This window comes from Sphaerodactylus townsendi, linkage group LG13 (assembly GCF_021028975.2).
Source record: "Sphaerodactylus townsendi isolate TG3544 linkage group LG13, MPM_Stown_v2.3, whole genome shotgun sequence".
NCBI classification, from domain to species: Eukaryota; Metazoa; Chordata; class Lepidosauria; order Squamata; family Sphaerodactylidae; genus Sphaerodactylus; species Sphaerodactylus townsendi.
Genome location: NC_059437.1, coordinates 14578477 through 14589825, shown reverse-complemented (window position 1 = coordinate 14589825; position 11349 = coordinate 14578477). Strand labels below are relative to the sequence as shown.

Genomic DNA, 11349 nt, shown 5'->3' with positions numbered 1-11349 from the left:
GCAGTAAGGTGCAGGGGTTTGTGGAGAAAAATCACCCGGACACAGCTGTTGCGGGCCGTGTCTGAAACTTGTTTAATGACAATGTCTTGCCCCATTTCAGACAAATCTTAAAGAGGCGTCTTTGGACAGCTTTCTGGTGCGACATTGGTCCACTGGCTCTGAAGCTGGTCCTAGTGTTATTGTTTGTTACTGTTTTCAGCATTAAACACTATGTTTATTCACCAAAAATGTGTTTTTGGTATGTTTTTGGAGTGCCTAGAACGGATTAATTGGATTTACATTGATTCCTATGGAGAAGTTTGCCTTGGTTTTCATCGGTTTCGGTTTTCATCGATTCTTTTTGGACGGATTACCAACGAAAACCGAGGTTCCACTGTACAGTACTAAACCAGAGGAACCAAAGGCAGCTTTGTATGTGTTGCAGGAGAGAAAGATTCACCAGCTTGAAGAAGAGTTAGTTTTTATACCCTGCTTTTCTCTACCTTTCAGGAGTCTCAAAGTGGCTTACCATTATCTTCCCTTCCCTGCAACAGTCACCCTATGAGGTAGGTATGGCTGAGAGAGTTCAGAGAGAGGACTAGGCAACCCAAGGTTACCCAGCAGGCTTCATAAGTCGGAGTGGGGAAAAATCTGGTTCACCAGATTAGAACACTCTGGTCATGTGGAGGAGCAGGGAATCAAATTAAGTTCTCCAGATCAGAGTCCACCAACTCTTAACCACTGCACCACGCTGGTTCAAATATCTGTCTTTCTCTTCAATCTTGGTTCAGCTGGGTACTGGCTTTCTATAACAAGACATGAAGAGCACCAGCTTAGGTGCACCTTTTTGTCCATTTGGGAAATACAGGATACGATTCAAGGAGAGGATGCAGCGTCTGGAGCCCACGGGGCACCAACAGAGATATCAACAGATGTATCCCTGCAACTGAACCTCCAACAACATAACTCTTCCTTTTCAGATTCAAGGGCCAATTCTTACCCTCACTGCTGCTGCCTCCCCTTGGCCTGGAATGCGAGTGTCTGAAGCACCCTACTTTTTCAGCCAACCTTCCCCTGCTATTATCCACCAAGGGGACAAACCCTATTGCAGAAAGTGTTGCCATGGCTCACCAACCTTGGAAGAGGCCGCATCATCACCACACCCATCACAGAATGAAAACAAACAGCCAGAACTTCCCGAGATGGAGCAGGACATGTTTATTTTCGCCCTTCGACCATGATGATGTGGTAGCCAAATTTCGTTTTGACAGGAGGGTCCGTGTACACAGGTTTGTCCATGCTGCTGACTGGCAAGGCAAAGGCAGCCTCCTGGAAAGGGCCGACCATGGAACCTCGGCTCATCCAGCCCAAGTCGCCCTGCAAAAGCAAGGGAAGGGGGATGGGTCCAACAATCCTTCTGTCCACAGACTGCAGGCCTCCATCTGTGTCGCCATTTTGAAGGGCTGCAATCCACTAGCCTCCCCCACCCACTCCTGACAGCACTTTCTTGCTTTCTGCAGGATCGTGTGTCAAGAGTCTTACATTCAGCTCACAGCCATATCTTGTTATTTAATATTTATATATTTCTCTTATGATTCAAGGCAGCTCAAAAAGGTAAAAGGTAAGTCCCCTGTGCAAGCATTAAGACATTACAGACCTATGGGCTGACATTCCAACCATAACATTTACTAGGCAGATTATGTTTGCGTGTTGATTTGCTATTGCCTTACCCCCAGTGAGCTCAGTACTCATTTTACTGACCTCGGAAGGATGAAACGCTGAGTCAACCTTAAGCCAGCTACTTGAAACCAACTCCTGTCAGGATCCAAGTCCAGCTGTGAGCACAGTTTTGACTGCAGTACTGCAGCTTGCTACTCTATGCCACAGGGTGCTTCAAGGCAGCTCACAATGCCCAAAATTAAAAATGTACAGCTGTACCTCATTAAACACCCCGAAGAAGATGCTGGCAGCTTAAACCCCATTTAAAGCACACACAAATAAAATGGCCTCATACCACCTCCTAAAACATTCCAAGGATGGTGCTCTCCCACCTCTTCCAGAAGCCCATTTCACAAGGTCTGAGCCAGGGTTGGGAACTCCAGTGCGGCTCTTCAGGGATAAAATTCAGGAATCTACAATTCTCATCCCAGCCTCTGTCAGCATTTGGCTGCTGGGTAGAAACTGATAGAGTAGCAGGCCAATTGGCCATGCTGGTAGGCTGATGGGGAATTGTAACTTGAACATCTGAGAGTTTTAGGTTCCCCACCCTCTGGCTGAGCAGGTTAATGGCTCTTTAATAGGGAAAGGAAGGGGCTCTAATGCACAGGTGTCAAACTCACACCCCTCCAGGTGTTATGGACTACAGTTCCCATCATCCCTTGCCAGCATCATGCTGGGAACTGTAGTCCATAACATCTGGAGGGGCGCGAGTTTGACACCTATAATGGATGGCAAGTGGACCACTTTAAATACGGTGAAAACCAGAAGGTGGCAAATAAAGGACTGCAGTTGGCAGATGGGAAGAGCCATCAGACCATTTCTTCTCCCATTTCTCCCTTTTACTCTCCCTCCTTACTGACCTGACTACAGGCCAATAAACATGGGTGTAAGACGGTAAAGAACCTGTTTTGGAGGGAAACTTCGCACAGATCCTGCTCCAAGAAGGAGTCTGCCCTGCGTTATTTCCCACAAACCAGGTTTTTTGAGAATCATGTAGCTACGCAGATGGTTATATTGTGAGGCATCAGCATGGCTGTGGGGGTTCATTTGTACGTGCCTGCATAGCTACACGTTGGTGGGAAGTAAATAAAAAGAGGGAGATACGTCTCCATGTGAACGCATGACAGCGACCTGCATTGTTTCTGTGGGCTCCAATCGCTGTCTGCATGGATGCATGTGAACATGAAAACAGGAAAATGGGTTACTTTACCTCGACTGCAACTCGTTATACATTTGCTGTGCTGGGGCAGAGTATGTTCTTTGGGTACAGAGACATGCCTTTGTTCAGTCATTTTATTCTGCAAAGATGCTTGTCTGCTCAACCTCACCCTTCCTCACTTCAGCCCTAGCTATAGCTCCAGCATAACCTTTTCAGCGGTCAAAAGGGAGATGGGATTCTACCAGCAGAGGTCCAACCCATTGTATTTTATGGTGTTCTATAAAGAAAGTGCCATCAACAAGGAGGTTCCATCATCAACCCACATACATTTCATTTGTTTATCCCTCTGCTGCTCACTCAAAGTGTTTCTCCTGAAAAGGGAAGTCCAGACCACAAGCACCTCAGTGCTCTCCAGTCTGAAGCAGAATGTGGAAGGAGTTCTACTGCTATGGTATCCTTACAGCCAATTTCTCACATAGTCTCTCAGGGCAAAGTGTGATACTACTCTGGATCAACAGAGTCAGTCCCTTGTGAAGGTTCCAGGAAACAGAAATAGGACATACCCCCTGCCTGGCTTTGTCCTCACTGTACTGAGATGCCACTTCACTGAAGCGCACACCAGCCTTCAGCTTCTCCAGGGCCTCCAAGGCTCTGCTGTGTTTCTCACACAAAATGTGCCTCACCTAGAAAAAAACCGAAATGTTTTAAGAACACTGCACTCTTGCATTACTGGCTCAAAAACATATACTATAGTGAGGAAATACACTGCATGTCTGAGTCGTTTTGCCCTTTCAAAGCAACCCTTTGCCTGCTCCTGCTTCCAGTGCCCTATCCTGAACATCACAATTTTTTAACCAGCTATATTCATTTGTCCATTACAAGGTTACTTCGGTATGATTTGCAGAAAGAGTTTAGAGCTCAGACTGCTATATATAAAAGAAGTTCCCTATGTATCTATCTATATTTATTTAAATCTCCTGGCTTTACCTGGGCTATTGAACTATACTTGCACTCTAGAGTAATTTCTGGTTTTCCCTAAAAACAAAACAAAACTCCTTTCATTTGTATATAAATTACACAAAATAAGAGTAACGTTCCTCCCTAAAGATTATAGCCCAGTGGTGGCGAACCTTTGGCACTCCAGATGTTAAGGACTACAATTCCCATCAGCCCCTGCCAGCATGGCCAATTGGGGGGCTGATGGGAATTGTAGTCCATAACATCTGGAGTGCCAAAGGTTCGCCACCACGGTTATAGCCGATCAAAATGTAGGACTGAGCACTTGGAATTCACTTTTCCGGACTATAACAAATTCCGTCTATTGATGTACAAACTGATTGGTTGCATTGCTAAACACATTTTAGAGTGCAAGTTAACTAGTTTTGTGATTAATACAATCTTCCAAATTCTCTAAACCAATCCTCCCATGGGTCTGACTTTTTCTACCACTTTTTTGACCTTCCAAGTTAGAAGTGAGAGATTATGAAGCAAACCCTGTTTCCACCTCAGCTCCCAATTCAAATGAGAAACATTGCCGAATACTCTTCACAGCTTTTTCTCTGCCAACATGGCTAGTTGTATAATAAACTTCAGGGCCAGATCCAGTGGAGGTGCCACTCACCTTGACTCTGGATTGTCTGGTCACATTTTCTGTGGCGGCGAACCTTTGGCACTCCAGATGTTGTTGTTGTTGTTATTATTTATTAAACTTGCTATACCGCCCTATCCCCGGAGGGCTCAGGGCGGTGAACAACACAAAATCATACAGAAAACATAAAAATCTTAAAACAGGTACATTCTAAAATAGGGGCCCACGAGACCCATATACCACCCTCTTCCAAAAAATGAGGAGGGGTCCCAGTGATGTTAGGGGACCCTACTAGCAGGGGGGGAGGGCGGGGCATTATTGGCGGCTGGGCTCTCCAAAGGCCCGGTGGAACAATTCGGTTTATGGACTACAATTTCCATCAGCCCCTACTAGCATAACATCTGGAGTGCCAAAGGTTCGCCACCACCTGCCTGCAGCACTGCTGCTGTGTCTCACCACTAGGAGCTCTGGATTGGGCTGCCCAGTTCAGCACCAAGAAAATTGCCAGTACCCACCTTCACACTACTGCCACCCCCCTTGGGGCCTTGGGCTTTCTTATCAGCAGCATCACTCCCAGACGTTGCTCCACCTTGGAAAACAGAAAAGCAAAGGCAAAGGTGAGATGCCCTGAATGGGCAAAATAAATTACTATCTCCCATGGTGAGGCTTGGGCTGGGTTCTATGGCTAGTTAACAGCCCCAGCAGATTAAATTTATTAAATTTAATACCTACCCTTTCCCACCCAAGGCTGGGATCAAGGAAGCTCACACACATAATTTAATAACATCGAATTAATAAAATCAAGTTTCAATAACAATAACACACAACATTAAAACTCTAAATAATCAGGCTGTGTATGAAGACTATAGTCCCACTTTATTCAGCATCTACAGTGAAAGGATCAGAGCTGGCAAATGCCTTTGCCTGAGAGTTTAAAGACAACAACAGATTGCGTCAAGAACTACTGTGGTGCAGCAGTTAGTATGTAAGACTATGGTCTGCAAGGTCCTGGTTCAAATCCCCAGTCTGCCTTAAACCACACTAGATGACTTGTCAGTCAATTCCTCTCAGCCTAACCCTCATCACAGGGCTGCTGTGTCAAAAACAGGGGGGAGGAAAATAGGCTGCTTAGAAGGAAAGAGGAATACAAATATATAAATTAATGCATGAATAAACAGATTGAATTATGGTCTGATTCTGCACAAGGCAGCATCATACATGCATCTCAGGCAGTGAAATGCAGCAGTGCCAGTTTCAATCCTACTGAATTGCAGCAACCCCAGTTTAATAAATCCTGCACAACCATAGTTCTGCAAAGCGGCTGGACATCCACCAAGCCATGTAGGGCATAGTTACAAAACTGCCATTTTCAGGGCTTGGGGGCAGGAATACATGGCAATCAAGATGCACATCATTAATATGATCCCCTTTGCCACAAAGGGGGGAGGACATGCAGCAACCATCTAGAACCCAGCACACCACGCTAGAACCCGTTACACCCCAGACCGTCCTCTCTCGCTCACCTTTCCCCCCTTTGCCACCACTCTTCCCTTTTGGAGGCATCACCACAGCGATTCCCTTCCTCTAGGGGCTGTCCCCTCGTGATGACGTATAACAAGCGCGACAGCAACTACAGTCACAGGGAGATGGGAAGCTTCTGGTCTGCAACTGAATTTCTTTCCTACGTCCCAGACTTTAGCCACAGAGACGAGGGAAATCAATTCCACTGTAGTGCTGGTCCAAAGCTATGGCTTATTTTCCTATTTCTGTTTCTGTAGAATGTTTCTTGTTCTCCCTAACCCTGGTGCTGAATGTAGAACCTGCCCAATGCTTTAAAAGGAGGATTTGTGCCGTGCTTTTCTCACCAAGAGTCTCAAACTCAAAGCAACTTATAAACTCCTTCCCTTCCTCTCCCCGCAACAGAAACCTTCTGAGGTAGGGGTTTATAAGCTGGAGAAAAAGGCTGCTCCCCAAACTCTTCCAGTTTGGATTTATACCCCACTTTTCTCAACCATAAGGTTCTCAAAGTGGCTTACAAACTCCTTTCTCTTCCGCTCCCCACAACAGACACCTTGTGAGGTCCGTGGGGCTGAGAGAATTCTGAGAGAACTGACTAGCCCAAAGATCACCCAACAGGCTCCATCAGTAGGTACGGGGAAACAAACCCAGTTCTCCAGATTCAGTGCGGGATTTACTTATAGGTTGGGCAGGCTGAAGCCTGGGGTCTCAAAATCTAGGACAGTGATGGCGAACCTATGGCACGGGTGCCAGAGGTGGCACTCGGAGCCCTCTCTGTGGGCACTCGCACACATCTAGGCTGGCCTGGGCCACTGAGCACGACATTTGCGCACTGCGGTGAGCAGGAAGGACTCGGCTGGCGGGCCTGGTGCCTGTGCTCTGGGTGGCTGCTGCCCAAGGGGGGGGCGGCACAGAGGAGGCAGAGATGCTAGAGGCACAGAGCGGTGCGCTCGGGACTTGCTGGAGACTATAGCAGGCTGGCCCCTGCTCGAGCGGGTGGGGCGGAGGAAGGGGGAGCCAACTGGTTTTTTCTTAACTAAGACCTCAGCATTCAGGTTAAATTGCCGTGTTGGCACTTTGCGATAAATAAATGGGGTTTGGGTTGCAATTTGGGCACTCGGTCTCAAAAAGGTTCGCCAACACTGATCTAGGAGATCTCCAGCCAAGGTGTATAACATGTTTGACACAGTAATAGGATTTTCTGACACAGGCTGCCGTAATGCTCTGTGGTATCTAAACAGCCCTTCAGTCATTTTCCATTTCAGAATAATACTGTCTTAAGCCGATAACTCGACACTAGCATGCATTTCTGTATTAATTTTATCCTAGGACTTCACTGAAGTGGATTTCATTTTGGGGTTGTGAGGGTGGGGGATTGGGAAGGGCCTCACAAGCAGAATAGCCACCCTAGGACTTCTCTTCGTCTAAATTGGGCACTGACCAGATTAGAGCCTGCGGTCCTGTAGAGGAATAGGAAATCAAAGATTATTCTAGCTCCTGTTGTGCTTGCTGGAAGTTCTGTAGCATGTTTCTTGTTCTCCCTACCCCTATGCCCAAGCTGGACTTCACTTCTCTGGTAGAAGTGGCTCAAGGGAAACCCAGGCCAAGCATTGTTGCAGCTGAAGCAGCAGGGGTGCTTTTGAGGACAATGCACAGGAGCTGCTTAATGACCCCATAAAGATTAACGAAACCTTTATCCAGTGTAAGTTTTCACAGGCCTTCTTGACTAAAGCAGCAGTGGCATAGTGGTTAAGTGCAGGTGTACTCTAATCTGGAGGAACAGGGTTTGATTACCTGCTCTGCTGCCTGCGCTGTGGAGGCTTATCTGGAGAATTCAGGTTAGCCTGTACACTCCAACACATGCCAGCTGGGTGACCTTGGGCTAGTCACAGTTCTTCAGAGCTCTTTCAGCCCTACCTACCACACAGGGTGTTTGTTGTGAGTGGGGAAGGGAAAGGAGTTTGTCAGCCCCTTTGAGTCTCCTTACAGGAGAGAAAGGGGGGGGGGATAAATCCAACTCTTCTTCTAAAGTAGGGACCTTCCCACTTCTTCAGCTGAAATGAGTGGATTTTTACATACATCTCATGTAGGAATATGACAAAAAGCAGACTGGTCAGGATGCAGGGTAAAATGTAATTATGTAAAATGCAAATCTAATTGAAATATTAAGCCAATTAGTGTAGGTAAACAGTGGGGGTGGGGGGAGTCCCCAGTTTTGGCTGAAATAACACTTAGGTTGTTAACTTGCTGGTGGTGGTAGGAGATCCGGAATTGCAGCAGATCTCCTGGTGACAGACATCAGTTCATCTGGAGAAAACAGCAGCTCCCCAAACCCTGTCAGGCTGCACCCTCAAATCTCCAGACATTTCCAAACATAGGCAAGCCTGCTTGTTATGAATAAGAAATTCCAGGTCTTAGGAAGGGAGTCATTGGTTGTCACCTACAGCTACCAAGATCATCATCTTTGCTCTGTAGGCCGGTTCTCACTTATAGGCAGACCTCTGACTTCCAGTGCAATACAGATTGCTGGGGGGGGTGGGGGTGTTAGGTACCGCTGCACCGTGTCTGAAGGGGCTTCAGGCAGCGCAACAGGGAGACAAAACAAACAACTCTCCTGTCACCCAAAAAGCCCCATAGTTCAAACAGGCTTGCGCCGCACAAAAATTCGACATAAGTCTGTGCGCTCCCAGAGCAGCATTCCCTGGCTGGAATGCTGGTGGAAGCTGATTATTTATTGGCTCCACTCCTAGGGCTGCCCCTTTTGTGGTGGAGGGGGGGCAAACATACTGGTGTGACCTCTGCCGCTCCCTATGCGCATTCAACCCCCACCCCCTCATCTGGATGGGGGCGCCCAAGCATCTTATCCACAAAAGTGGACCAGCCTAACAGAGGCACAAGTTCTGTTGTGTGACAGAGGGGTTAGTAGTGTTATCACCACTGTCACGGCCAAACCTGTAGATCGGAAAACATGAGGAGATGAATGCAGTGCGGAACAAATTCAAGGGTCATTAATTTGGAGGAATCAATTGCTGAGTAGCCTTACCTTGCTGCTGTGCTTAGGATGTGCAGACAAGCCAGAGATCAAAGATCTGAAGGATCCCAGTATACACACTGACAGTAGACTCTGATGGTGCCCTGGTCAGTCTGGGAACTGGGAGTCCTGGGTTCAAATCCCTGCTCTGCCGTGGAAGTTCGCCCTGGCTGGCTATGGACACACACTAACTTGCATATCTCACAGGGTGACAGTGAGGATAAAATGGAGGGAGAATGACATCATGAGCCTGTTTAGGTCCCCTCTTGGATGAAGTGTGTGAGACACATGTCTAAATATAAAACACTGCCAAAAAAAGTGGAAACTATATAATGGTTCGCAATCTTGCCTTCAATGCCTTCAATCTATGAAAGGACCACTGTCCTAGCCTGCAGTTTGCAGAATCTTGAAAGAGGTTCTGGAGATGCAGTTGGATTGCATGGCACTGAGGGGTGGGGAAACAACAGATATTCAAGATATACCACGTATAGCAAAAAAAAAGAATAGCTACAGAAAGGACACAGGTCTGAAGCTTTTAGTGAAACCATATTGATTTCAACACATTCTCAGTAGAATCCTCAGGTCTGCCCTAAAAGCATACTCAGCTGATATTTCAATAAAAGCCAAGAGTTAGGTACATGTTGAAAATATTCAGCACAAGCAATGAACATGCATTGTGCCCCTTCTGGTGGTGCTATCTGACTGCTGCCGTTTTTGTCAGTACTGATGTAGCCCAAGGTATGCATGTAGGGCAGCTGTGTGGAAGCTAAACAGATCTGAGTCAGGTCAGTGCCTGAATGGGATGGCCCTGAAGGATCAACCCCAGCATCCTATTTCCCTCTGCGGCCAACTAGATACTTTCAGGAAACCCACAAGCAAGGGATGAAGGCAATGGTCTTCTCTGGTTTCTCGACAGAAACAGATATGCATAAATCACAAAGTATTCATAAAGTGCTTTCGAAAGTTAAGCACTGCACATGTGCTATCTTCCTGTGATCCTTACAAGAACTGTACAGGTCAGTTTTATTATTCCGCATTGCAATGGAGTCCCAAGTAGAAAGAGCTTGGCTGAAGACCACCTAATGAATTCATGAGAACGGGGGAACTCCTCTTGTGTGGTTCAGTATCTTAGCCCCTGCAACCTTTTCAATCTGAAAACTCACTGCTGCAATATTAACTCCAGCCTCATAAGGAAACAGAGCAACTACAGCTCTTGGCACAAAATGCTTGATGCCTGTATTTTATCTGCTTTAATACAGAAAAGTCCAGCCCATCTAATATTTCCAAATTCATTCTTTGGCTGACTACGCACAACGAGCTTCCCTTGACCCCAAAGAGAATTCACGCTGGGGGCATGTTTGCTATTATTACCCACTGCCCTGTTTGCATTACCCATCAGCTGGCTTTGTGCTTGTGTCCAGGGGAGGGGATCTCCACTTGTTTTTGTAGGTTCCTATCACACGTGCATTCTTTAATTTTTAATTTAATTTTTAAAATTTTAATACTGATATATTGAAATATCAATATAAAAAAAACAAACTGTTACAGAAAAGTTTTTGAATACGGCATCTGCGCATTTTTCCCAATCACTGATTATCTTATATGGCAAGAGGTAATGGAGGAGTAACGGCAGCACGCAGATCACAAAGGGACATGGTGAACTCCCTTCTGTTAAGTTTCCCAATTTCCCAAGCGTCCAGTGTGGTCTCGAATCAACGATTGCTTGTGTGAAAAACTAGGAGGGTTGGAGACATCCCAGTCTGTTGATCAATGAGAAGGAATAAGGACAATGGGGGACAATACACAGGCAAGTTGGGTGTTTGGAAGGATCAACTAGGGTTATTTTTATACTGATCTATCAACATGTCGATGAGAGCAATTAAAATTTTTGGAAAGAGGTGAAGATACAGTAAAGAGGAAGTCATGGGCAATAAAAAACAATCCAGCAGGCAAGAAAGTGGGAAGGAGTTGGCAACAGGGAGGGGGCAAAGGGGAAGGTGTGCAAAGCAGTGCGAAAGAGTGGGAGGGGTGAGGCTATGCAGGCTGTGGGTGAAGGGAAGAGGTCCGGATCAAAGCTGTGTTCACTGGCAAATCTGTCCTATGCTGGCAGCAAAGAAAATTAAAATCATGCTATAAGTGGTCTCGCTTGCCGCAAAGAGGATGGAAAGTGAAAGCGGGCCTTGCAGAAATACGTCTGTACAAGAAATCTTGTACAAGTCTGTACAGAAATCTGTACAGAAATCTGTACAAGAAACATTCATCTTTTCTGCCATAGAACAGCAACCATTTCTACTTATAAATAAGAGAACCCTTAAATATTTACTAGAAAATGCTAGAAGGCAAGAAAGGTCTTAC

At 46.3% G+C, this 11349-nt stretch overlaps 1 protein-coding gene across 1 annotated transcript; it reads right to left on the bottom strand.

Annotated features, from left to right (window-relative positions):
- Positions 1-1173: 1173 nt before the first annotated feature.
- PIN4 (peptidylprolyl cis/trans isomerase, NIMA-interacting 4) lies at positions 1174-6054 on the bottom strand. Its single transcript, XM_048514390.1, has 4 exons — positions 5969-6054; positions 4961-5034; positions 3421-3540; positions 1174-1356 (listed from the first exon to the last, which is right to left on the bottom strand). Exons 1-4 carry the CDS (start codon positions 6006-6008, stop codon positions 1198-1200), a joined length of 393 nt encoding a protein of 130 aa, XP_048370347.1. The 5' UTR covers positions 6009-6054; the 3' UTR covers positions 1174-1197.
- Between the last annotated feature and the right edge of the window lie 5295 nt (positions 6055-11349).

Coding starts and splice junctions, on each gene's coding strand:
- PIN4 (XM_048514390.1), bottom strand. CDS start 6,008: ATGCCTCCAAAAGGGAAGAGTGGTGGCAAAGGGGGGAAAG. Junction 5,035..5,968: donor TGGTGGCAAAGGGGGGAAAG/GTGAGCGAGAGA, acceptor CTGTTTTCCAAG/GTGGAGCAACGTCTGGGAGT. Junction 3,541..4,960: donor GGGGTGGCAGTAGTGTGAAG/GTGGGTACTGGC, acceptor GTTTTTTTCTAG/GTGAGGCACATTTTGTGTGA.